The sequence below is a fragment of the Orbicella faveolata genome, unplaced genomic scaffold, assembly GCF_042242905.1.
Source record: "Orbicella faveolata isolate gen_17 unplaced genomic scaffold, um_ofav_v1 contig_15, whole genome shotgun sequence".
Classification (NCBI taxonomy): domain Eukaryota; kingdom Metazoa; phylum Cnidaria; class Anthozoa; order Scleractinia; family Merulinidae; genus Orbicella; species Orbicella faveolata.
The window spans coordinates 3,400,786-3,427,500 of NW_028301542.1; the positions used below are offsets into that span (position 1 = coordinate 3,400,786).

The window sequence follows — 26,715 nt, forward strand, 5'->3', positions numbered from 1 at the left end:
TACTTGTTTACTACTGACCGAGGAACTAACCAATAGAAACGTATAGGTCAATTAATTCATGCATAGTGTATGAAAGCAAAACAAAAGATTGTGCGCGGTCGTAGACCTTCCAACATAAATCTTGGCATCTTTGTTTGCTCCAATGATGTTTCCCCGGGCTTCATAACCATTCCCCTCTATTAACTATGGTTCTAGCGTGTAACGCAAGATTGATTTGTAATTCTTAAAGATTTCAGACAAGAGATAATATTGAGCATAGTAATAACAGTATCTGAAACATTTCGAGCGATATAAGCCTGGCCATTCTTAGGTTTGTTTTGCCATTTAAGCCTGAAAATATCTGTTGAGATGTTCTTGAGTTACATGTATTGGCATTTCAGTGAATAATGCGTGGCTGACCAGGAACTTATTAAAGTGTTTAAGTTTTTTTGCTTGTTAGCAGCTGTTATTGTTTTGGAGCTAGGGGGCATTGTTTCTGTTGTTTGTTCTATTGTCCTCTTAAAGGGTATCGAGCCATTCATGTGAGACCTTACAAGAGCTGCTACCCGACCCCTAGTAAAACGACGACAATTGCAATGACTGAAGAACAAAACAGATCAACTCAAGGCGTCCGTTTATGAGGTGGCTGCCTAGAGAAATTAATGTCAACGTACTTTTCTGTAGCGTCCACTCTAGTGCGCCGGAGAAATTTGAAAACGCAGCTTTATTTCTACGGTTAGGCCTACCGTCCACACTAATCCGTCACGAAAACGGAGCTCGTCAAAAACGCTTTTCAAACCGGAGTGATCTGAAAACGCCGCTGTTTTAATTTCGTGTGGACAGAAAAGCTTTTCGAAAACGATGGCGTCGCGATAATCCTGTGATATCCCTGATATTTGATGCGTTTTCAGAGTGACGTCACCGTTTTCAAATTCTTTGGGCGTGGTGTGGACTGCGCCTGAAGCTGTTTGTTAGTCGCTTGGTAGCCATTCACATGGTCGGTTGCACCTGATTTACATGGCTACGGTGGCGACAACGGGTAAAACCACATCCCGTATAACAGCAGCAACAGAATTTGAAAACAAGTTTGCTAAATTCAGGGCTAAAAAATGCGTAAATAGCAGGGTTAAGGTACGAGCTTGATATCTGCGCTAGGTAACACCAGATGCGAAGGGCGAAGTTGTTTATACTTCTAACTCCATAGACATTCAGTAACTCCACCCAAAACGTCGGTCCCCAGCTAGCTAAGGCTGAATCCAAAAACTGCAACGACTATTAAACGAATTGATTTCACTTTACACTTGGCAACTGCACCATGAATTGTTCCATTTTTGCTACTTTTCCACAGAAAAACGGCAACCTTTGTGTGGGTGAGGAACATGTACATTAATGGAATAACAAATGCCAGAAAAAAGTGGATTGTTTTGGATAGCTGGGTTTTCCAATCTGAAGGCAAATCACAGAAGCTATATTCTTTACAAGTTTCCGTGCCGTTGTCCTCTTTAGAGCAAATTACTTCAGTGTCTGTTCTAACGCTATAAATAAAAGGAACAAACGTTATAAAGGCGTAAATCAAAATGGCAGCAATTAGTTTAAAATACGTCTTTAAATGTCTCGGCGCCAAGCTATCAAAAGGTTGCAAGACGTTTCTGTGTCGGTCCCAGGCGATCGCGGCCAAACTGTTGAAAATGGCCGCGGCACATGCGTAGTCGATGAGCCCGAGAGCCTTGCATGATGAAGAGTTGCCCTTGGAGAATTGAATGTTCCAAAAAATTGGAACGGTCAAGTGAAACAGTAGATGCGTTACAGACAAATGGAAAATCAGAAAACTTGAAATACTCTGCCGTATCTTGCCTCTTCGAACCATGACAAAGACCACCATGATGTTACAAAGACAACCATAATGTTGAGAACAGCACCGCATAAAAGCAACGCGTAGTAAGCGACTTTAAATAAGTAAACACAATCTTTACGATAGAGACACGGTGATGAGGAATTTTAATCACTTGTGTTACTCCAGCTTTCTATAGTTTGATTCATTTTCATGTCTGTTATTGCTTTTCTCCTGAGTTTCGTCTTGAACGTCCTGACTGGCAGGAGACGAGAAAACGGTCTTTTTGGACTCAAAATCTTGAAAGTCCTCGCTTAATTCTCTACCAAAACACAGTAAGCTCTGTTGGTTAAATGCAAGCCTTAACCCGTTGAGATAGCGCGTGTGATGAAAGCCATATAAATTTTCTCTTAATGTTCCGAACACAGGTTGGTGAACAGCGAAGTCAATAAAACCCACTGCGAAAAATCAAGAGTATGATTACCACGCACGAACAGCAAAGAGGAAGCTTTTGGACAAGTAGAATGAAAATCAATTATGAAGCCCCCGGTCTGTCTTTTTACGGTCAAATATATTAATTTTTATTTCTGCATTCTCTGTCTTACAATATTTTAGAAAATAACAGAAATAACCTATAAGTGCTATCAGTTTAGATCTTACTAATTCACTGTGTATTTTTTCGCTCAGAGTTTGCCATCACACAACGCATGTGCGCTGTTTAAACTGAGTTTTTGCCGCCGTCAAACAAAACTACAGCAGTCGTAATGGTCAAACCTAACTGGAAAGCTAACTTGTTCTACTCTTTGAAATCGTAGTCTGAGAGATTCGTCAAGGCTGCAATATTCATATACCGTGAGAACAACTGAATTAAACCACGTACGAACCACAAAAAAGACCCTTAATAACGAGGTGACCATATCAACCGGGCAAGTGTCTGCACAAACCTGGAAAGAGGCCGTATCAAACGGCAGGTGTACTTATTACCCTGGAAGTGACCAGACCGACTGCGTATCTACCGTTTCAACTGGGCAGATTTACGTATTAAATGTGAAGGTTTATGTATGAACCTGCCTGGTTCCCGCATCAACAGGGTATAACGTAAGTGGTCGTGCCCTCCGAGCAGGTGTACGTATCAACCGGGCAGGTGTGCGTATTAGTCGGGGAAGTGTCTGTATCGACCGGGCAGGTTTCCGTATCGAACAGGCAGGTGTGCCTATCAACCGAGCCAGTGACCGTATCACATAACTGTGCGGGTATCCGTATCAACCGGGCAGGTGTTCGTAAAGCGGGTTGCGGCACTCCTTTTTAATTTTTTTCTGTGTAGTTTGTGTATGAAATACTAGAGGTATCAGTAGTGCACTCCGCGCAAAACTTTCAATGGTATAAGTTAAATTTTCAAACAGTAACTAACCAATCACAAAGCATAATGCATCGGTACTTGGAAATAACCTAGTAGACGTCAATCTATGGCTATTTATCAGACGCTCTTCTCGTCTTTGCCCTTTATAAACAGGCAACTCAACAGGACGGTTTGAAGAGGGGGTGTACACTGTAAATACCATTCCTCAACCCAATTTGTGCCCAGATCCCATCCCAAGGGTTTTTAGTTTGTTGTTTCCAGTCCCCGTGACCCAAATCCCGTTTTCCCAGAGGAAAAAAAAAAATGCCTTTCAAATTCCACTTCTCATTTCACCTCTTCAGATCCCTCTCAAAATAAAAATATAACACAGACCGCACGAGAAAGTAAAGGAAAATAACAGCAGTATTTTCTGCAGATCAAACAAGTCAAAATTACAGTATTTTAAAACAAAATCATGGCTTGATATTCAGTGAATGGCGAGCTATTGAATAAGATTGAAGTCAAGTTAAAGCTTCTTTATACAGTAATTCATTTTTCGGTGGAATATTCACAGTTTTGTTTAACTTGATTCACTTTATAATTTCAATTTCGATCACCTGCCAAGATACGTCCCTGCATGGACAAATTAAAACTGAGAGAGGCCTTGTTGTTTTTGCTTCGTACTCTTTTTTCCTAAAACGTCTGGCTCACGTTTTTCCAAAAGTGTGAGAATCACAAATTGAAGCTTGTTATGTAACGTTTAACTACGTGCATGAACTCACAAACAACATTACGGGCTTGTTTTTGTGCCCACGGCGATTCGGCGGACGCGAGGGTGGGGAGGTACGGGAAAACGCTGGCAAGAGTGTATAAACTGGGGCTCTAATTCCAGTTCAAAATCAGGTCAAACAAGGTATTTATGAAGAAATTCGATGAAAAAAGAAGAAAAAGCTAGTGAAAACTGCTCTGAAATATTAAAATATCCACAACCAGTTCTGGCAGTTTGTAAATTCTTCTAATGGCATCTGCAATACACGTCACATAAAGCACTACAAATGAGCTCTCTCACTTCAGGTTTTGATAAACGTTTGTTGAGTATAAAACAATTCATGTTTGGTTTCTCCTTCTAAAGGTACGGCTGGGTATATAAAAAGATTAAACAGTGTTAATATTGCATTGTGAGCAATACTGTTGAAACAAAATACAACCATGGTTGATTTACGACAACGAAGCGAGACCAAACTGCACAAACTAAAATTAAAGAGAGATACAAGGTATTTTATGAAAACAGTCTGGATATTCAACGAAGGAATTGCATATCATAAATTCCCCTGACAATCTATTTCCAGAGAAGTCTAGAAGATTTGCAAATTCAATTTGCAAATCAACGGCTTTCGGTGGAACTTTTATTTGTTAAAATAATCAAATATGCGGGATGTGCACTTTTCAGTTCCTTTGTAAACCGGCATTTGGGTGCGCTTGCACAAGCTGTAAGAAAACTAAATTTAATACATGTTTCTAATGGATGTTCTCTTCGTCTAAAATACTGAACTCACGTGTTTCCAAAGAGTTTGTTACATAACTGATCTGCTGCAAGTGATCGTAGACGTCCTCAGTTATTAGGCAATTTAGGTAACCACGATTGCAAGCGACGCCAGGGAAAACGCCGTTTAATACATTATAAATGAATTTAGAATTTGCTTACGATTCTCGCTATACAGTTAAGTCATTTAGTTTGATTGTCTTTGTCAAAACCATCTTGAAACTGAAAATGGAACACGGTGTTTAATCTGAAAAAGGAAATTAGAAAATAAGCCGTCTTGGCTCACGTTCTCAAGACAACGCAGAATGTGGTCATATGCCATTTTGCAGATGACGGCAAAGAAATGCACCAAGAATTATACTGTTGTGCTCATTAAACCTTTTAGTTAGCCACGCTGCCGTTGCCATTGCGTTCGTGTTTTTCTTAAACATCCTAGTATGATTACAACAATACATGCAGTTGTTTTGCTCCTTCAGTGAATTTTTTCCATGCCCAATGACTCTTAAAGTAAAAGGTCTTCTGAGAATACTGCCAATTAGGTCTCTCCAAAAATCATAGTTACTCTAAAATGCTCCGAGGTGTTTTAAATCCACGTAGAGTAAAGAAAATCGTCTTTTTTGTTTTGAAAATTGAATTTCTCAGTGTTATTCTCAGTGAATCATGTGAAAACAGTTGCATAGCTGTGAGTTAACTCAAACGGGAAATCTTTTTCTCTGTTTATTTTTCAAAATGGTCGACCTCACGTTTTCCCGACGCCATGTGAAACCAATTTTCAAAATGCTTGTTATATAAGGTTAAATAAACTGCATCTTGCATTGAGCTTAACACGTTATTGTTACCAAGACAATTTTAAAGTTTATTATTTCTGGCGGGGAGTTAACGGGTGTTGTGAAGTGAAGGTCAAAATTGCTACGGAGGGCCACATGACAATTACAAAAACAAAAGAGACTAAACGAAGCGTGTATAGTAAAGTGAGATGACCTAGGGAGAACGCTGTGTAGATTTTATCCATTTATCAATTTTATATTCTATACTTTTAGCTTGGTAAAAGCTAACGTTGTTTAGTATTTTATTTTGGTTATAGCAAACTGTCCCCCTTTCTTGCAATAGTCACATTGACAGGAACTTACAGCATATAACGACACAAAACTCGCCTAGAAAAACACCATCGACGCATTATTCCACGTGTTATATAACGAAACGAAAACTCACGTGCACCTGCAACACCTGTTCAGCTTTGGTTCCTTCCTGAACAAGAGGGGATAAAAAGGAATCAATAACACACCGCAATCTTCACGTTAGACTTGAATTTAAAGCGATAGACATGGAGAAAGGAAAACAACACGGCAAGACAAGCAGTGCAACATTCCTACCCGATGCTGCGATATCTTCCAGATTTCTGTACAGTTTTCAAGGAATGATTCATCCCGTAAATGCTAATGCTCCATTCGCAGATAAAAGAGTTTTAATTCAAGACATTCCAGAAAGTAGCGAGGCTAACAGAGTCCGCCAGATATGCAGTGAGTTGTTATCGTCACTATCAGCCAAGAAGAAGTTATTCCAAGTGGGCAGTCAGCATCAAACGCGTGAGGGGAAATCGTGGGCGCTGGCATGTGAAGGCGGGAATTATGGTGGGCAACATGAAGATACGAAACTGTCATTGCCTTTCTTGGTACACACAAAAAGCACAGAGTGCAACTCCCCCGTTTCGAGGGACTGCTCGAAGGAAATTGCCACCTTTGAGAGCGCAGCTCAAGCGGTATCCAACAAAGACAACAAGGAATACAAGTTAGAAAAAACAATCGCTCAGCAACCTGAAAAACAAGACAAGTTAAGCGACGAACCTGCTGGAAAGAAGAGAAAAGAAGACGCTTTAGAAGACGATCACACACGTAACGGACCAAAAGAAAGAGAAACTTATTGGGAGCGAAGAAAGAAAAATAATGCTTCGGCAAAAAAGTCAAGGGACGCGAGAAAAGCCCGAGAACTGCAAACACAAATAAAGGCAGCTTTTCTTGAGAGGGAGAACCTGGGAATACATGCACAGCTTATGATTGCTCAACAGGAAAATGCGTGTTTAAAACGAATTTTATGCGCCAAAATGTAGAGAACGTTGTGACTGTAGACATTTGTGTTTGTAATTTGTACCAGCTGACGCGTTTATAAAATGCCTTGCCATTGCTTAGAAATAGTTTTTTCTTGATATAACTATGTATAAAAATCCCTCTCAATGCAGGAATCTCTGTGTAGTTAGAAGGGCGGTAGCCCGTGACAGGCAAAGTGAGGCACTTGCCTCAGTCATCTTTTTCGTTTTCTGTTGTTTACAGTCATCATAAACACGCTAAATACCTAGGAAGAGAATTTAACCATGGACATTCCGTCGGTTTTAATTTTTTCATGGACAATGCCTCAGTCACATTAAATTTTTCTGGCCACGGTCCTGGTTATTTACTGTTATGTGTACTGATATTTCACATACCGCACTGCTTTTAAAAACTTGATTGACACATTGTATTATCTGACAATTTGTCATTGAATCGTTAAGAATAATTGCTTACTTCACTCACGGTTTATTTTTTATTCGTCTTCGCAGATGTCACCCATCATCTGTCTGTGTGTAAATCGTTCCTCTCTGTGGGGCTGAGGGGGTGGAGAGGAGTGGGCAGGGGGTGGAGGGGCGTGGACAGGGGGTGGGGGAAAGACTACGTGAGGAGAATAGTGTCTCTACTTAATTTAAATTTCGCAATAATGGAAGAGACAAATGTCGTGAGACTTAAAGGAGCTCACTCACGGTATTTTGAGTTATTTTGGCCGCATACAAAATTACCTTTAAATGGTAGGAAACCTGAAAATAACAGTTTAATAAGATAGAAAAACACCAAAGAAATAATGATAAACCATAAAGGAACAAGGATGGCTAAGGATCGAGAAGATTGACACGGATTACAAATGACGAATTTGAAAAATGGAGGCTAAACTTTTCAATATGCGCAAACCGTGACTGAGCTCCTTTAAGCCTCGTTCACACTACGCCGGAAAAATTGGAAATTGCAACTTTAATTCTACGGTTAGGCCTGCCGTCCACACTAATCCGTCACGAAAACGGAGCTTTTCGAAAACGATGACATCACGCTGAAGCAGTGATTGTAGCGTTTTAAAATTTCTCCGGCGTAGTGTGGACGGAAAACATTTGATGCGTTTTCAGAGCGAAAACACCGTTGTAAAATTTCTCCGGCGTAGTGTCGACGAAGCCTTGACTTTTGCCAGTATACAGCAAAAATTGTGCTCAAAAAAACAAGAAAATTTAGCCAACGCGTTTCAATATTATTGATCAACCATTACAACCAAAGTTTCAGAATTAATTTTGCTAAGCCATATTTTACGTTGACAGTGGACGGAACCCTATCAAAACAAACTTACCACAGGTTGACAAGTTCTATTGTGGCAAGGTGTATTATAGTACAAAGGTCAGCATTTTCGTTATGGATTTTTTAAGTAATCGTGATTCACAGGAAGTGTGCGAGAGCATCAGCAAGGAATTTTAAATAGAGGACAAACACACACGCTACAAAATCATGTGAAGTGGCGTTACAGAAACAAAAAGGTTTGTTGTAGGGAATCAAATTTTGCGTTGCTGATATTCGCGGTAATGTTTTTACGGGACTTTGATTTTGGGATTTTTTTGAACTGTGCTATCGCAAAAATTACGAAAATTACATCCTGCAAAGTAAGTGGTAATAAATTACCTGATTTCGCATTGCATCCGCGTGGTCGGACACTTAGCATAGGTTAATCAGTTTTAACAGTGTGAGACATCCCACTTCAACGCCATCGACTGATCGAAGATGACGTCACCTGAGTCAGGAAGATTACGCATGCGCTACTCGTTCTAGTTTTCCAAGCGATTGATATCATACCGAAAGAGTGGTTTTTGATCGCATACATGCATGATACAGCGGATGCTAAGGATTGTGGGACAAACTTGACTCGGTACAGTGTACAAGAGCCAAAACATAGGACCTTCTGAGACGCTGCTACATTGTCCAAGTCTCATAGATTGGAAAAAGGGATTCGACGTAACGCTTTGATTGCTTAGGCCTCGTCCACACTACGTCGGAGGAATTTGAAAACGCAGCTTTATTTCTATGGTTACGCCTACCGTCCACACTAATCCGTCACGAAAAAGGAGCTTTTCGAAAACGCTCTTCAAACCGGAGGAATTTGAAATCGCCGACTTTTTACTTTCGTATAGATGGAAAACATTTTAAAAACAAGGTTTTTCGAAAACGATGGCGCCCCGATAATCACGTGATTTCCCTGCCCGAGTTTTCCTCAAACACAAATCCAAAATGACCGGTGATTGGTGCGTTTTGAAATTCCTCCAGCGTAGCGTGGACGGAAAGCATTTGGTACGTTTTCAGAGTGAAACCTGCGTTTTCAAATTCCTTCGGCGCAGTGTGGACGGAGCTTTAGTATTGCACTCATAACAAGGAATTGTAGGCATATGAAACAACCCGCGGTTTTAAGTAGTAGACAATTTATTTGTGCTTGTGAAAATTGTTTGATTGGCATGGGACACCACTCGAAGTTGTGACGTCTCATTAACACAATCCTTAGTTCTTCACTTTCACAAACTGTAGAGCCACGAAGTTTACTTTTAAAAGGTCGACTCAGTTAATATGGTATTAATCAAATTCCAGCTCGTTTACCTTCAAACGAAAGTACATAAGGGTTGATACAATTGGATTGAAGTAAACAAAATCAGCAACAAAATGGGGTCAATAGGGTGGTGACTTTTACGGCTAACGGTTATTAGTATAAATCTACTAGCGTTCTATCACGAATGCCGTGCTCTGATTGGCTACGCGACTCACTATCTATTCTGTGATAGATAGTAAGTAGCGTAGCAGTGTGCCCTTGTCAACAAAATGACGGCCGCTTCTTGGCGTTTTCGAAGTGTCTGTGAAGAGGATTTAGATAAGGTTTTAAACGACTAGTAGATTTATACTAAAACAATTAGATTATTCGCTCTCGATTTCCATGCGCGGTAGTTGACTCTGGAGCTCATAATCAAATTGCTGAATATTTTGGTCTTTTCACGGCTAACGGTTTATTGATTTTCCTTACAATAAACAAAACCTTAGAAATTAATTACCATTGTTTGAAAAAGTTAAATTAATTTTCATTGTTTCAAAAGTTAAAAAGTTTATTTTGATTACTGTTACACATAACTAAATATTTTTTGAGGTTAACATTTTTTATGGCTAACGGTTAAAATTTTCCAATTTTTACGGCTAATGGCTTAATTTTCGGCCTGTATAACGGCTAGCGGTTAACCCCATTGAGACTCTCGAAAAGGGTGTAAGAAAATTATGGTGCTAAAATAGGACAACAAGATTTCTTTAGTACACTCCTTCGTTTACGATACGGTGTGCTGTGGCCGTCCGGAATGGACCAGTTGTGATTTGATGACCGCTTTTCAACAACCGCCAATCATTGTACGACCACGTGTTCCAACCAATGGCACCAACCTTACCACTTTTGGCGGGAAAGTTACTAGCACTCCACCAAGGTGCGCGCCACATGTGTCTGACGTCACTTGAGCGCTCGCGTGAATAACCTTTGTGACCAATGTAGCTTGCGTCACGCAACTTGTAACGGGAAAACGGTTTGATACCATCAGGACCAGAGAATATCCAGTTGCCATGGCAATCGGTGGCATCCGCCATTTTAGCCGCTTATTGTGTAAAAAGGAGACGAAACTAAGCAATTCATGTAGTAGTGTTTATATTTCTTTTAAAATGTCCATCATTTAAAAAGGTGGAAAATTAACTGAAGTTTTAGTGCGATTGCCTTGTATCAGCGTTTTGCTTGTTTATCATAAGCCATATTTTTACCCAGACCTTGTTTGATTATCACTGATTATTGATCGTTGTCTTATTAAACTAACCGTCAAAACACAGAGCGACAAATTCAACTCGCCCGAGCTTGCTATTTTCTTTTCTTTTTTTACTTCAAGGAATCGAAAGTTGACATGGCATCGCTATGTATTTGATCATCAATATACGATATTTCAGGTATTTCGAGGAGACGCAAAGTCTGGATTTTTGTGAAACAATTCGGTAATGAAGTGGAATTTCTATTGTTATTTCAGGATTTTCAGATAAGTTGCAGCACGATATGAACTCACCGTTTGATTACTGATGTTCTCTCACACACTCCGGACAAGAAGAACTTAGAGAGGTTTAATCAAACGAGTAAATGTTGACTCGAAAGCCAGGAAACTTGTCTCCTTGGAAACAAATATAGAAACTTAGGAAAGGACTGAGCTAAAATAAGCCGGCACTTGTGAATTATTAACAAATGGCTGCATTATTAATAACTAGCATTCGCATATCATGGCACAACAACCCAAGCTCTTTTGCGAGCTTCTAATTCATTAACATGAAACAGTAAAAAATAAGTAGAAAATAAATGGCAATTATATCGAAAAAACGATATATGTTGTTGTTGATATTAAAATTCCCGGCTTTACAGTCAGACTGAAATCGTTCTAAATTAATAAATATTCTTTTTCGTAGGTTTTTTCCTCTTTCGTACATACTTCCATACAGACGTTTAAGCGGGGCAATATCACCGCATATTTTTAAATACGGTGTGTCAAAATAGCTCCACAACCTTATTTTTCACTGCTTTTGAGCCTTCTTGAGTAATGCTAGATCATACATGTGGCTCAGAGATGCCTTTCTCGAGACTATATCCGCTCAAGTTACTCCAAGGAAAGACTTAATTGAAGTGTCAGTGGATTTAACATTACTGAGCTATAAATGGGTCATCGACAGAATGAGCCTATGATCTATAAGATGGCTTGCAGTCTCTCCCTCGGTTGACTGAGAGAATTAACAAATTGACGTCAGTGTTTTATGCGTCTGTCCTCTTATTGATGATAAATTGCGTCATAACATTGTCAAAGTGGCTGTGGAACCACGAACCGCAGTACCGTATCTTTGTATACTTGCCGTAAATTTTATTCAAAATGACACGCACATTGTCAAAAGCTTTTCTCGCTTTTTGATTGGCTACTTAAAAAAAGTCCATAAAATCTCATTGGTTGAAAAGTTGACAGTTTGACAGCTGAAAGGTGAACATGAAAGTCTGCATAAATAAACAGTTTATCCCTCTCTACTCTCGTTGATGATAAAAATGAGCCAATCAGCGCGAGAGAAATTAGACAGTTATTGTAAAATTAATACATTGCAACTTCCTTTTTCTGCATTTATCATATGAGCTTATTCCTCAAAAAAGAATCCTACGCGTTAGCAGGGTGAAACCGTTTTCCTGAAAACTATAACTGGTACAGGGATGTTGAACTGCTGTTCTAGTTGTGTTGCCTTCCCTTCTCTTTCATTCGTATCGACTTAATGTAATGTCTTATGTGACCATTGCAGTTTGGCAGTGTATTTATTCTTTTTTTATGATCTCTCTGCCATAAAGCAACGAAAAGCTAGGCAGGTGTTTCACCCAGTACACGTGAGTTTTGATTTCATTATATAACAAAAGCGTAAACCAATGCATTTGTTTTTGTTTTACTTGGAGACTTTCATATCAGCGTTATATGATTATTATTTCATATCAGCGTTATATGATTATTATATGGCTTATGATAAACAAGCAAAACGGGGAGGGGAAGGAGGTACGAATCACCTGCGTTTTATTATCATAGTAATTGAAATGACGATTGCCTTCTGTTAAGTTATTTTTCGATCGTTTGATTTTTTTGTTTTTGATCGTTTATGAAAACTGCTTACATTATGTAAAACGACTTTTGCTCGTGTCCAACTCTCGTGAGTTCTATATTCTGGGGCGAAGCGGTAACCGGTTAAGAACACGTTCGCTTTTAAGCCATTTTATATCCACATACAATTCTACAAGTGATGTTACATAGTTGAACAAGAATGACAAAATTTACACCCAAAGTCCATCCATTTCAGGAATAAAAATCAAACAGAAAAATCCTAGATTTGCAAATTGAATTTGTAAATGGTTTCCTCTGACATTTTATCTCAAGGGCTCACGTGCACACGTGCTCATGTGCGCATCAATGAAAAGATCACGCGACAAAGTGAAAGAATGAGTTATGAAATGTGGCAGATTGCATAAAAGGAATTGAACAGTTAACAGCTGACTGACGTGCGTTCTACATTCTCGAACAAAGCGATAACCATTTAGAAACATCTTCACCTTAAAGCCATTTCGTACAATTCTACACGTGATGTCATATAGCAGAAAAAGGATGACAAAATTTACAACCGAAGTTCAATAATCTCAGGGATAAAAAGTAAATAAAAAAATAACTTTGATTTGCAAATTGAGTTTATAAACGATTTTCTCTGACATGTTATTTTCAAAGGCTCACGTGCACCTGTGCACATTGAAACGATCAAGCGACAACGAAAACCAGTGAGTTATTAAGAAATATCGATCGTCTGTGATAGATTATATAAAAAGAATTTAACAGCCGGCTTTAGATTGATGCTCCTTTTTAAGACATTGGTCAATTTTAGCGCGAATTTCACAGTCTGTTCCCTTATCGCTGCTTTTGAAGCCTATGTACATCCACCCCCTCCCTTGCAAAAAAATTGATTAACGACCCCACTACACACAGACGTCCCTCTTTCCGATTTTTTTGAGAAGAGAGGGGGATGTACACAGGCTACTTTTTTCAGTCATAGATGAAAACAACGTCATTGTGAATGTTGTGATTTATATTTACGTTAAATAACAAGCTCCAGTTTTTGAAAAATGAAAAACGTACTCGCAAAACATTTTAGGTAAATTGAGCCAGAAAACACCAGTTTTTTACAAAAATATATATATATTATTTTCTCCGTACAGACACAGCTGAGCGCAGATTATAATTCTCAGATGCTACTACTGTGCCAGGATAGAGGACCCGGATGAAAACCAGCTAAGGCTGATGTGGTCTCCCCTCTAAATATCGTAATTTATTTTTATTAATTTATTTTAATTTTCTGCCAGTGTCATTTCATTTTACCGCAATGATTCGATTTAGTTTCGATCCTGCAGTTTTGTGAGTGGACAAGACAGGTTGTTCGCATACATTCGTTTTACACATGTGAAGGAATGGACGACGAAAATTAATACATAATCTTCATTTACCAAACGTTCATAAAAATTATATTTATTATGATCAGTTTATAGATTTTGTTTTCTTTATACTGAAGAAAAAGAGGCTTGAAAATGAACAAAATAACAAAAACTTTCCGTTATGAAACATTATTAGCTTAAGCTCAAAATTTGTAAACCATTTCTTCTTCAGAGCAACAAAAGTTGTTACATTTCAGGTTAATGTTACATTTTGTGCCCAAAATTGTACATTTCGCGTTAGTTGTTACAATCTACGAGTGCAAGACATAGAAAAACCAAGCACAGTTGACAGTACAAAAGCCCGGAAATATAAGGCTCTTCACACAAGAGAATTTTGTGACAGGTCTTACAGAGCGTCACAGAAGAATGAAAACTTCAAAATAAGTCAATCGAATACATATTCTCAATTGTTTAATGGCAAATTCTTACGTCATACAAAGTATTTCAATTTATCACATTTTGAAGACAACGCGGTGAGCAAATATCCCGCTGAAATTCACAAATCAATTGACAAAGATTCCTGGACCAGGAAACTAAAGGTCACATACATACTCATTTTCAAGAACATAATCATATCAAGAACAAAGAACTATTTTAAAACAACAGACTATTTTGCCGTATTATCAGAGAAAACGCCGCTGGATTGATGAAATTCTGAGGTTTTCCAAACGCGTTAGCTAACAGTTTACAAACACAAATGTCTACAGTCACATCGTTCTTTACATTTTGGCGCATAAAACTCGTTTTAAACACGCATTTTCCTGTTGAGCAATCATAAGCTGTGCATGTATTCTCAGGTTCTCTCTCTCAAGGAAAGCTGCCTTTATTTGCGTTTGCAGTTCTCGGGTTTTTCTCGCGTCCCTTGACTTTTTCGCCGAAGCGTTATTTTTCCTTCTTCGCTCCCAGTAAGTTTCTCTTTCTCTGGGTCCGTTGCTTGTGTGTTTGTCTTCTAAAGCATCTTCTTTTCTTCTCTTTTCTGCAGGTTCGTCGCTAAAATCCTCTCCGCGCTTTTCATGATGCTTATCAAGTGTCATTTTAAAATTGTTCTCCTTGTTGACTCTGTTGGATACTGCTTGTGCTGCGCTCTCGAAGGCGGCCATCTCTCCCTCGAAGTCATTCCTCTTGGCAGGGAAACTGCAATCTTTGTTTTCCGTGTTAACTAAGAAAGGCGATGCGAGTTTCGTGTCTTCTTGTTGCCCACCATAATTCTTGTCTTCATGCGCAAGCGCCCAAGATTTCCTGTCACGCGTTCGAAGCTGACTGTGAATATTCTTCTTGGCTGCTGACAATAACTCACTGTATAACAAACGCATTTGTTTATTCTCCTCACTCCCTAGGCTCTCGTGGGAGTGAAACATTCCTTGAAAACTGTCAAGAAATCTGGAGGACGTGGGATCGTGTAAGCGTGTCGGGCTACTAGTCTCGCTGTCTCGCCTTCCCTTCTCCATCCCTGTGGCTTTGGTCTCAATTCTACTGTGAAGACTGCAGCGTTTTGGATTCTTTTTTATATGCTCTCTGCATTTGGAAACAACGGAAACTGAACAGCTGTACACGTGAGTTTTGATTTTGTTATGTAACACAAAAAACGTTGTCTCGATCAGTCATAAAAAAAAGCTCCAATGTTATAATTTAGATGAGAGGCTTGAATTTATGCAATTAATTAAGTGAAAACTGGGCAAAACATCTAAATCTGCACTTAATGTTACCAACACTGCTTTCCCTCGGCTCTAACGTGCCCTACTTCGTTCATAACAAGTAATGTTTTATGTAACGGTTTGAAAATTGTTTTCACTTCGAAGCGCCACCCTTAGGTAACGTGACTTGTTTCAATGAGCCTTTCAACGCACGCACTTTAATGTTATATAACAATTATTTTACAAATGGCTCTCATGAGGAGTTGCCAAAGCGTGAGGTGACTCTCTACAGAAAAATGGGAAAATATTTATCCACAGCTGTGCAACTGATTTCAAAGGTGAAAATCAATACCCGCCCGACAAGTTGACAACCAAAGTTGATTTTTCATTATTTTTCCCTCAATATGTAATAAAACACAGGGCTACATGCTTTACTAAAAGAAAATTACATTTCGTATAAAATAAACTCATCTTTCCTCGCGATTTTCGACGTGAATTCTTTAGCTGAATCGTCAAATATTTTGTGATTAAATAGTATAGTTGTTTCAGAAGTTTACATTTAGAATTAGACTCAACAAACATTTGTTAAAATGTTAACATACTGGTAGGTGAATGGTTCACGCGGTCATGAAGAAAACAGCAGCAGCAAAACATCACCCTGATTAACACGGAGCTCAACCAACTACAACGGCAACGCCGAGGACAACGTCGATTAAAAAATGAATTTATCTTTGGCCTACGAATCGCGCGATACTCTTAAGTCAGTTAGTTTTTCTCGAAACTGAATATGGAACACAGCGTTAAATTCGAAGTATAAATTTAAAAAATTAGCCGCCGTGGTTCACGTTCTCCAGACAACGCAGAATTTGGTCATTTCACGTTGTTGTTTTGCAGAGGACGGCAAATAAATGTACCAAGAATTATAACACACGAGCACAGCCATCGCTTTGCTCATTAAACCTTTTGTTTAGCGACGTTCCCGATACCGTTGTGGCTTTCTAAAACTCCGTAATTGTGAAATGACGTCTGTGCTGTGCATTACTACACTGAAATGCAGCAGATATTTTTAAACTTATGACCTTTTTCACGTGTTTTAAAACGTGAGCTTCTAACCGGAAAGCAACCAATTCAAGCCGCTTTCACCTCCGGTTTTATAAAATCAAGTTGATCGTCTTTCAGTCAGATTTAATTCTTCAGACGTTTCGAGGTCGTGGGAGACTTCACGAACTAAAAAAACCTTTGCACTTGTTTTGTAAAGTGTTCTAGAATGGTTTCCTTAGATACGAAACCAGAAAGTAACCTATGCCATTGCCTTGTTCTATGTTATTTGATATAATTCACTGATTATGCAATTCGCGTTTTAAAAATTTAAAAAAGGCAATTTAGGACGGATTTTCGGTCAACTAAATCACTGGACTACAATTCACAAAGATTAAACAATGATTTGCTTTGTTTAAGGTACCTCTCATCTTGACACGAAACCAAAAACCTTTGATATTTCAGATTTATAAACCTTGTCATTGTTTTACAATGTTTGACAAATAATTTAAAACGCTAACACTTATCTTGCAGTTTACATACGCAGGCATAATTAAGTAATTTCGCCCTCTTGATCACTAAGTTACAAACTTTCTGAACGAATTGAGATCTTTCTCGAAACAAAAATCAAGGGGACTGCAAGAAGATTTTGTTTCGACATGTCTATGAAATTTACGTCGCTACATCGTTTTGGATATAAATTAATCCTCCACGGAAGCCCCACGCTTTGTTTATTTTTGGATCATTTACCATTAACTGAATTTGAATTTGAGTCTCCTTCAAGACAATTCATTTTATTTTCGCAAATTTTTCCATGGTATGGAATCTGATCTTCACCTTCTTTATTCAGTCAACACTGAAATGCTTGGTTCAGTCGAGAGCTGTAGAAAGAGTTCAGACCGTCCAAAGTCTGCGTTTCATTCAAGGAAGAAATTCCCTACACCACTAAAACCACATACAAATTGAACGTTTTCTCTAGAGAGCATATGTTTTTCTTTTAAATCGCAAAGTATTTTACATCGTTCGGACGAAAGAGTGTTAAAGGCACGACTTTGCTTTCTGGCCGATTTGAACCAGCACAAACAGTCGGGGAAACCAGCGTCGTTTTCGGCAAATATTCGTTGAAACACTCGAACACTTTCCGATTTACATCGTCCAATCAAAGCCCACGAGAACTCCAAAGACTGTGGCACGAGCATGTGCAGTGAGGTACGTTTTACGTCACGTTGCATAGCAACTATGGGAAGAAAACTGCACCTGGACCCAGTCAATTCTCGACCACGAAATGTCGTAGTTAACTGTTTATTACGTTGATCCTCGGAGCTCTGTGTAAAATGCAGGCTTCAAGTAGTTTGCCGTAGTGTGATTTTCAATACGAATGGCTATTGTATGGTTAAATACAGAAACTACAGATTTGGTCACCTTCATTCATTGTGGCTGCTTTGCAGGTGAATGGAGATTTTAACACCAAACACAAGCGTCATCTGAGATCTGGAATCTGATAGAAAAAAGTAACGACAAAAAACACTTTTACTCCCATCGCTGAAGTCCAATTAACCTGCTTAATGTTATAGGGGCTATCGTGAACATGACCTGGAAAAGGCAAATGCCAAAAGACAAATTTAGATCAATAGAAACCCAAACATTATGCTCTTCCACTGAAGTTAAAGGAGAGTCATCTTCAGTTACGCATGCATGAAGTCTTGATCGCAAATTGACAAAGTCACGCAGATAATTTGGTTCTCCCTTTAACAATTCAGTTATTACCTTTATCGATGAATTCCTGACGAATTCAGTACAAAACCGAAGGTAGTCCAGTTCTGTCACGCAACGGAACACTTTTGAAAGTGGATCCTCTCTCCGCTCCTTAGAGTGGAGCGTTGCGTGACAGAGAGAGGGCCAGAACTGGCGTAAGTGAAGACAAATGGTACCGTTTTGCCAAAAATGTGCCAAAAATTCCTGGATGTTGACCCTTATAGGGGGATCTCTGTTCAGCTGAAAACCATTTTTTTGTAGCTAGCGTTTCTGGGTGTTTAAATGCTGTAACGTCGTATGTACACAGTATTATTATGTACATGGGTTTGGCCTTCTATTCCTGGATTATCCTTAAAGTACTTTCTTAGGCTATTTTTTTCAGCACTAAGAAAACAAGGTTTGAAACAAAACCTATTCAATGCCGAACGTATTACCAGGCTTGCAGATTGCATGGAAAGGAGGCTCGAGTTGGGTATCACATGATAGAGTACAAAAACTGGTCAAACCTGCTCAAGCAAGACTTCTGCTGCGCCCACAATGAACTCATCGGCGGCCATCGCCTGGCTACTTGCACCACCCTTCACCAAAGCCTGAAAACAAATAAACGCAACATATTGACGTCAGAAAACCTCTCTTGTGTATGTGGACAACTGCCGTGCTTTGTGTAAAAACACATCATGCATGGAGAACGAGAAACTTTGTCAAACACGATGAAAAGCCGAGAGGATTAAAAAAAAACTGTTTTCATTTGAGAACAACCCGCACTATTGTACACGTCTAACGCAATGCTCAGAATAAAAGAAAAACGGGCCTAGCGTGCAAGGAAGGCAGCCTGGCCTAGTAGTTAAAGGCGCTGGATTTGTGACTTGCAGTTTCCGAGTTCAAATCCTCCTCCCTGCCACTAGATGAATTAGTGTTTGGTGGTCTCAGATTCAACTCCTCCACGCTTTGTAAATGGTCAACTGGTCAACCTCCCAACAGTTGGGTTTTTTGACAAGTTTCTGTTCAATTTACAATATTTTAGTGTTTTCTTGTTTCAGTGTTCCGAATTAGCACAGTAATGCTAAACACTTCGACACTTACATAAAGTGATTTTTTTATTGATTCATTGAAGTATAATGATCGGGAGATCATTATAAAATACAAAATAGATACATGTAGGTGATCTCTCTTTTTTACACATTGCAATTGCAAAAGTTTGGGAGAACTCGAAAAATCCGTGAAAACACTCGCCTCAAGGTCGTGTTCCCGTAGCATTTCTCTTTCTTCCAAATTTCCATTCGTGTTTCTACAACTCGATAAAAAAAGACGGTACATGTTTTCTCGGTATTCCTAAACTGTTGAAAGCAATTGAAAATCGTTGCACTTTGGCTAGTTTTGCGTTCAGTAACAGATCTTCACAATTTGTTAAAAAATTCCACAACATACATGTACGTAACCAATCAGAGCAAACATGCTGCTTTATCAACCAATCAGGAAGCAATAGTGACTTGGCTTCTGTGCGTATTCCCGCGCTTTTTACAGACTGAATGCTTTCCGGCTTGGTGTAGGCCAGTCCAGTTCCCACTCTCCCTCTGTCGCGCAACGTTACGCTATCGGATGAGAGGATCCAGAACCCCTCTCCCGAAGGAGTAGCGTTGCGTGACAGAGAGAATTTACCAGAACTGTACTAGGTATGGGCAAAAAAGAAAACTGGTAGCGAATTTTCTCGCATGTCCTTAGCTGCAGTTTCATGGAAATTTTTACCCACCTCAGCCATGACTTTGTTAAGGCGCTGCGAACTTAACATGGAGCCCACTTGAATGACACTGCAAGTTGACAAATCAAAGCGTGATAAAATGGCCACCAAAATCCTGTTCCAAATGTTTACAAGGTAGAAAAGGTTGGGGGTGCTCGTCGGAAAATTTGAATTAAACCCCTAAAGGAGACCAATCTGGATGTGGTTCAAGCTTTATTTGAACCCTAAAAGATACTACTCGACGGTGTTTCTTATTATTTCTTTGAGTGCACCCTAAAAGATACCTTGGCAGTTAAAAATAGTAGCATTTCGTCTTGAACACGTTAAGTGAGACAAACATCTTTGATTTACACTCCTAAGCGAGATTATGAGCATCCCTGACTCACCCCCCCCCCCCCCCCCCGGGGGCTAAAATGACATGTCGCATTTCAGGATTTTTCAGTCAGAATCTAAGAGACTACATCACAGCTATTGTATTCCAAGCTTGCCTGATTGGGTCATCTGTGGTCTTGAGTACAGCTTGATGCAATTCGTATATTACAGCTTCACAGAGATGTTTGTCAGCTTTACCTGACATAAAACAAAACAATAAATTAAAATGGATGTGTTTAGCCACCTTAGAGCATAATGCGGTCTAACTCAGTCAAATCTACTAACCAAGGGTCAGCACCCATAAGGGGACAAGTCCATGGGATTCGTTCCTGTGACAAATGGTGATCCTCATGAAGAGTTTTGAAGGGTAAGATGCAGTGACTGGCCCCTTGAATTCACACCAGTTTGAATTTGTGGGGCAAGTCGCAGGACCAAATAGGTTTTTTGACAAAAATGGCTAGTTCACATGGAAGGGATTTGTTCCCTCGACTTGTTGCAGGGACTTACGCCATGTGCAGAGACTTCAGTTGTCTCTTTGTGTGTGCCAATCTAAAAGAACAGATCCAATGATATTTATTATTTTAACAGCTTTATAGTAAGACTCTAAAATTAAATGTTATCATTTCTACTATTAACTTCAATCGCACACCTCTGCCAGTCAAATCCAGCTCGTTGTACAGAGATTCAGCTTGCTTTAAAAAATCTGCAAAGAAACAGAATTCGTAAATGTCATTACAAACACTGAATTTCAGATATATATGTGACATCAAGGACATAACCTGGGAACATTACCCCGCGGACATTTCCCCGGGGACATTACCCAGGAAGGAGGAAGGAACAACTCCATGAGTGGATTTTAACGAGTCAAGTTCAACTTGAAAAGGAAAATATCAAATGTCAAAATAGAAAATACTACCCCCCCCCCCCCCCCCCCCACTAAACTCCAGTTTAAACCCTAGCAAGAATCATTTAGTTGTAATTTTTAAGTAAAGTCTGCATAAGAGCCAAGTGGCCCATCAGGCCAGCCCTTATCTCCAGTTTCTGAAGGATGAAGCAACTAGGAGTATTTCAACTCCTCCCTGGATGGGATTCCAGTCAATCACAGAGTTACTCCCAGCATTAAATTTGCCAATACCCATTTATAAACTTGGGTGGAGAGAGGCACTGTGCCTAAAGTGTCTTGCCCAAGAACACAACACTGACAATATATCTGCAGTCAGGGCTCAAACCCAGACTGCTCGATCTTGAGTTGAGCGCACTAACCATAAGGCCAACACACCTCCAATTGTGTTTGTTAGGCAAGACATTTAAATTGCACAGCTCCAGTCTCGAGAGATACATGTAACATGGTTTGCAATAGATGTAACTGAGAAAGTCTACATGTGCACAATAATTTTTTGTTTTACCTTGATATATGAATGTTGCTAACACTCCTAGTTTAAATACTGGAAATCGCACAACCTCATGGCTTAAACACATGATTCGTTTTTGAAGAGGCTCCACCTCTTGACCGGTCAGGTCCCTATAAAGACATCCAAGCCAGTGATTACCAAAAGTTATCTAGCATTATACATGTAGGTCTGGAATGTATGCCAGGAGATAACTATCTGCCATCATAGGTCTGCACTGGGTACAGAAAAATTGTAAATTCCTAATAATCCTCTTTACGAAACTGATAACAAACTTTATAATATCACTATGAAAAGTTTTTTGAACAACACAACCAGTCATCTCAGGGTTATTATTCATGACAGATTGAAAACCAAATTCTTCCAACTTGAAGATGAATCCCTAAAACAATTATTCATACTGGTATGAAGCATTTTATATGTTTTTTTCAGGGGGGTTGGACAATTTCCAAAAAATTTGGGAAAATGGAGCTAAAGGGAAACGAATTGGAATAAGTGAATTCTCCTAACCAGGTCCTGTGTTTGACTATTACTCTTTGAGGGACTGGGGGGGGGGGTGCATTGGGCAATTTTCTGAGACATGATATTATGTGTCACCTTTAGGTTGTGCATGATTTTATTGGTGGGCAATAGCTTGTGCAAGACTTCCTTTGCAAGATTTTCAACAGCAGTTTTTGCTGTGTGTAATTAAATCAAAAGTAGCTTATTGTTGTAAAATTAAAATTTACTAGGTATCCTCTTTAAAAAGTCCCTTTGGGGAAAGTCAATAAAAGCCCCTTTGGGGAAAGTCAATAAAGGGTGTATGTACATATGTAAATGAGAGGAAAAACTGTTCTGGACATTTCTTCAACAGCTCTTTCTTATCACCTCACCTGCATAACAATGTCAACAGATCATTATAAGTTTTTCCAGTAAGTCCTCGTAAGCCATTACTATCTGTCAGAATAAACAGACTTTTCAATAAATACATGCTCTTACAGTGTAAACTCTTAAACCACTCAGTAACATAGATGTGCAAGTTGAGGGGAGGGGGGGACTGGAGCCCCCCAGTTTTGGAAATTATGAAATTTTCTGGCAAAAGGCTTGTGATTTGGGCAACAGCACTTAGGAGAAACATTCCAAACCTTAAAAATAAAGTTTCTAGTTATTTACTTTGACGACGGCTCTCCTACATGTATGTACATAAACAGTGTATTAAAGTTTAGGTGCAGAAATCTTGTAGTACTTACTCTTTTGCTGTTTAAGGACATTGTAGGCTTGAACAAGGTTGTTCTGGAAGGACGGTCGTGAGTGATGAGCCAAAAGTAGTTTCTGGTGAGATTTCACAAGCGCTGTCGTAGTGTTGGCATGACTGTCAAAACTGAAAGCAGGACCACGTTATTTTAAAATCCTTATTTTACTCTAAACCAATTGACATATCAATTGGAGGGTGCCTAAAAGGTAGCAGAAGAGGAGAGCAGCAATCTCCCCTCAGCACGGAAGTCACCATGGCAGATCTCCCAAGGGGGACTCCCAAATGAAAAAGTGAGAGATGCTCAACGGTAAATTTGAATTAAACCCTTAAAGGAGACCAATCTGAGCGTGGCTAAAGCTTTATTTGACCCCTAAAAGATATCACTTAAAACAGAATAGGCTCCATTATCAGTCGCTGTTCAGGAAAGAAGCCCATGCTACTAGCCCGGACTCGAAAGAGCGGCAGAAATTAAGCCTAAAATGGTATTTCATCATGAACACTCTAAGTGAGACCAAAAACCTTGATTTACTCCCCTAACCAAGATGACAAGCATCCCCGACCTTTTTGAATAGGAGTTCCTCCCTACCATGGAGCAGACCAGACACAGCCTACATGTACCTCTAGGCACCTATCAACACAGCAATGTGAAGAAACAATGTGTGGAAGATATAATGTACTTGCCCAAGCGGGAGCTAAGGGAGGGACAAAAAAATTTAAAGCAAAATTATGTGCAAGTGAGCAAGACACTGCAAGAAAAGCACATTGTATTGCCCCTGGAACTTCTACCGGTACCCCTCACATATCAGATAGCTGGCCAGCAATGGCTTGATTTTATCTTTGCCTAGATTTCATTTAGCATTAATCACAGATAGCAGTTACTGTATTATCCTTGTCTCTTGTCTAGGGGTGGCAAATGGTAAATGGGAGACTTTGCGAGACGACAAGATTAGCGTTTTTCTTTGCAAGCCCGAGACATTTCGATTTCCTCAATTGTGAGACTGAGAATTTAAAGTGTTTTAAATGCGAACTCAAGACGTTCAGGTTGTAAGATGTTGTGATGTCATTTAAGTTTACTAAAAAAAAATAAACAAATTGGTATTTCGCGACTTTCTTAGCCTTGAAAAAAATCGAGACTGCAAGACGCACATAACCGCTAAAAAACGAGACTGTGAGACTGGTGAAATTCAGCGAAAATTTTGCGAGACCCATGGTTTTTGAAGGACCATTCACCACCCCTTCAGCTACAAAGTAAAGTGAGGGCGGTAAATACATGTAAAACAAGTCAACATCAGTCTTGTACTGTAGTTTAACTATGTCATTTTGCTTGGCTGAACTTCCTTAAAGATTAACATTTCATATCACAGAAACCATTCATAGCTCATGCACTGAGCAACTTGGAGAGGTGCTGACTGGTCCTTCAAAAACCATGGGTCTCGCAAAATTTTTCGTTTAATTTCAAGGGTCTCGCATAATTTTACCATTCACAACCCCTACTTGGCTCCTGTAGCCTCCAACCTCCTCCCCAGTTTGGATTATTACATAATTTTTTTTTAGGTTGTTAACAATAAGTTGCAATTTAAAATATATATAGGAGCTACTTACAATTCTGCCATAAACATTATAGGATCCTCAGGCCTGTTTTCAATGAGAAGAGCTATCGCATCTTTTATTTCATTTGTGACACCAGTGCGAGCTGCAGATTACATGAAACCAAAAGGTATATTCCAAGCTTAAATAAGATAACATGTATCTCACAGATCAATATTTCACATTTTGCACATTTAAAAAAGTTGCAATAGACCTTATTTTGTGTTTGTATGGGAATCTGATGACATTTAATGTATAAATTATTAAGAATATACATTGTATATGAAAACTTTATGATACATTTTGCATTTGTATTAAAAAATAAACACATATAACATTTGCAAATTCCAAAGATTTAAGAGGGTGCTAACAGGGAAGAACTTAAGACAATATCCAATAGGAAATCAAGCAGTTTTAACTTTCAGTGGACAAAAACCTTGTACCAGAATAATTTTAAGTATATTACAATCTTTTTTGCATTTTCTAAAAGCTTAAGATATAAGTATTTGCCTGAAATAACACCAAAAACAATTCCCATGGGAAGTTGAGGAAATACATGTCAAAGTTTAGAGAAATTGTGCATTTCACCACTACTTTCAAGTGTTTCATAAGAACTTCAACATTTGTTTTCACCAATTTGGTGTTGCTAGAAATGATTTCTTTTGAGAAGATTTTTAAAACAATAGCACAGAAGTTTGCAATACAATATAAGTAATGTTGGTACTAAGTTTTTGTCCACTAAATACTCGAACTTCTGGTGGATTCCCTTTTAATCTTTTCTTCAAAATTGAATTCTGAACAATTTATGAATAGCAAAGTTAAGATACTGGACAAAAGATTGCATTAACTAAATTTGAGGGATGTAGCTGAGCTAGAAAGCATCCTGACGCATTTTCCATACGTTTGTCTACAATTTTTTTCCCGCAAAATGGCGCGAAGTTGCACACGGATTACAAGTTCACACCTTTGTGCGAGAAAAATCGCTCACAAACGTATCGAAAATTATAAAAACGGGACTGAACGTTTTCTAGCAAAGCTACATGTACAGCCCTCACATTTGGTTATTGCAACCCTTTGTCTAATATCTTAATTCTGCTATTCATAACTTGTTCAGAATTCCGTAGAGAATTGTATCTGCTGACCCCTCTGCCATTGCATTCCCATAAAAAAACAGTAATTTCTGACGCCTGCTGCCTAGCCGTCACAATGGCTTCCAAAACCTTGATAGGATCTACTTTATAAGCATCTAAAGTCATCATTGGAAATAACATCTGGGTGAGATGCAACTTAAGGCCTGATAATTTGATTTTTGTTGCTACATACCTCGCTCATAATAAACAGCTGGCACAATCCGACAATAAGAATTTTCCTCTGGCATTTTCTACAAGGTTTGCTACTGTATTATACATGTAGCTTCCTATCAAAGTATAATATCTGAGCTTATACTCACACAAAAAGTCGAGGGGAGTCTCTGCTTTCTCTGGTTTGAAATCGCGTTCGTCTAGCAACAAGTTTGTTTTGGAAGGCTTCTTGTCCGCCATTTTGCAGTGGAAAGCAGAAAAAGACTGGGGCGAACATTACACTACGCTGTCATATACATGACGCAGGAAAAGCAGCACGAGCAGAGTTTTTCAGTGGAGGAGTTCACATTTTATTTGCGCGCTTAGTAAAGTGTTTCTTCTAGAGATGGACGAAGAAAACAACCTAGAGAGTCCAGAAGAGGACATTGAATTTTTGGTGGATGATTTTGTAGAAGTGGTAGACTTGGATGGCGAGGGTGAAGCTGCAGAAGGTACGAAGCACTCGTACCCTTCACTGGCACGTGGAGGTTTAATTTAAGTTAAGTTAAGAACAAGAATCTTGTAAGGTGCTTTCATTGTCATACTTTGTGGTTGTTTAGCTGTTGAGTTAACTTCCTCCAGTGTCAGGATAATATTCTTCACTGATAAAGTTTCACCATCGTCATCGTCATCGTAATCTTCATCATCATCGTCATCATTATCACAATAACTGTTGCTGTCGTCACCATAATCAGCGTTGTCATCGTCATCAGCATCATTATAACAGTCATACATAAACACCATAAGC

At 39.1% G+C, this 26,715-nt stretch overlaps 4 protein-coding genes and 1 pseudogene across 4 annotated transcripts in view; 2 read left to right on the forward strand and 3 right to left on the reverse strand.

Annotated features, from left to right (window-relative positions):
• Window positions 1–153: 153 nt before the first annotated feature.
• On the reverse strand, window positions 154–5,536 carry LOC149113161 (pyroglutamylated RF-amide peptide receptor-like; annotated as a pseudogene).
• A 405-nt stretch (window positions 5,537–5,941) lies between these two features.
• Window positions 5,942–7,254, forward strand: LOC110048922 (uncharacterized). The gene has a single exon (XM_089287979.1). It carries the CDS (start codon window positions 6,017–6,019, stop codon window positions 6,797–6,799), a length of 783 nt encoding a protein of 260 aa, XP_089144105.1. The 5' UTR covers window positions 5,942–6,016; the 3' UTR covers window positions 6,800–7,254.
• A 266-nt stretch (window positions 7,255–7,520) lies between these two features.
• Window positions 7,521–17,186, reverse strand: LOC110048919 (uncharacterized). Its single transcript, XM_089287980.1, has 2 exons — window positions 10,883–17,186; window positions 7,521–10,429 (listed from the first exon to the last, which is right to left on the reverse strand). Exon 1 carries the CDS (start codon window positions 15,306–15,308, stop codon window positions 14,580–14,582), a length of 729 nt encoding a protein of 242 aa, XP_089144106.1. The 5' UTR covers window positions 15,309–17,186; the 3' UTR covers window positions 7,521–10,429; window positions 10,883–14,579.
• Window positions 17,187–17,310: 124 nt separating this feature from the next.
• Window positions 17,311–26,209, reverse strand: LOC110048943 (tubulin polyglutamylase complex subunit 1-like). The gene is made up of 10 exons (XM_020754702.2): window positions 26,078–26,209; window positions 24,643–24,733; window positions 23,036–23,166; window positions 22,679–22,742; window positions 21,804–21,919; window positions 21,047–21,100; window positions 20,514–20,595; window positions 20,038–20,095; window positions 18,794–18,877; window positions 17,311–18,030 (listed from the first exon to the last, which is right to left on the reverse strand). The coding sequence occupies exons 1-10, from the start codon at window positions 26,166–26,168 to the stop codon at window positions 18,013–18,015; spliced, it is 789 nt and encodes a 262-aa protein (XP_020610361.1). The 5' UTR covers window positions 26,169–26,209; the 3' UTR covers window positions 17,311–18,012.
• An 8-nt stretch (window positions 26,210–26,217) lies between these two features.
• The window catches only part of LOC110048941 (angio-associated migratory cell protein-like), a 14,091-nt gene continuing 13,593 nt past the window's right edge, over window positions 26,218–26,715 (forward strand). Inside the window, exon 1 of the mRNA XM_020754701.2 lies at window positions 26,218–26,419. Within this exon, the coding sequence (XP_020610360.2) occupies window positions 26,314–26,419 (106 nt within the window). The 5' untranslated portion in view covers window positions 26,218–26,313. The remainder of the gene's footprint in view (window positions 26,420–26,715) is intronic.

Bases quoted from the DNA above. Each gene is read 5' to 3' on its own strand.
- LOC110048922 (XM_089287979.1), top strand. From the start codon at position 6,017: ATGGAGAAAGGAAAACAACACGGCAAGACAAGCAGTGCAACATTCCTA.
- LOC110048919 (XM_089287980.1), bottom strand. From the start codon at position 15,308: ATGGAGAAGGGAAGGCGAGACAGCGAGACTAGTAGCCCGACACGCTTA.
- LOC110048943 (XM_020754702.2), bottom strand. From the start codon at position 26,168: ATGGCGGACAAGAAGCCTTCCAAAACAAACTTGTTGCTAGACGAACGC. The intron at 22,743-23,035 runs GTAAGTACTACA...TTATTCTGACAG, and splicing joins TGTCCTTAAACAGCAAAAGA to ATAGTAATGGCTTACGAGGA. The intron at 21,920-22,678 runs GTGAGGTGATAA...ATGTCTTTATAG, and splicing joins CTGTTGACATTGTTATGCAG to GGACCTGACCGGTCAAGAGG.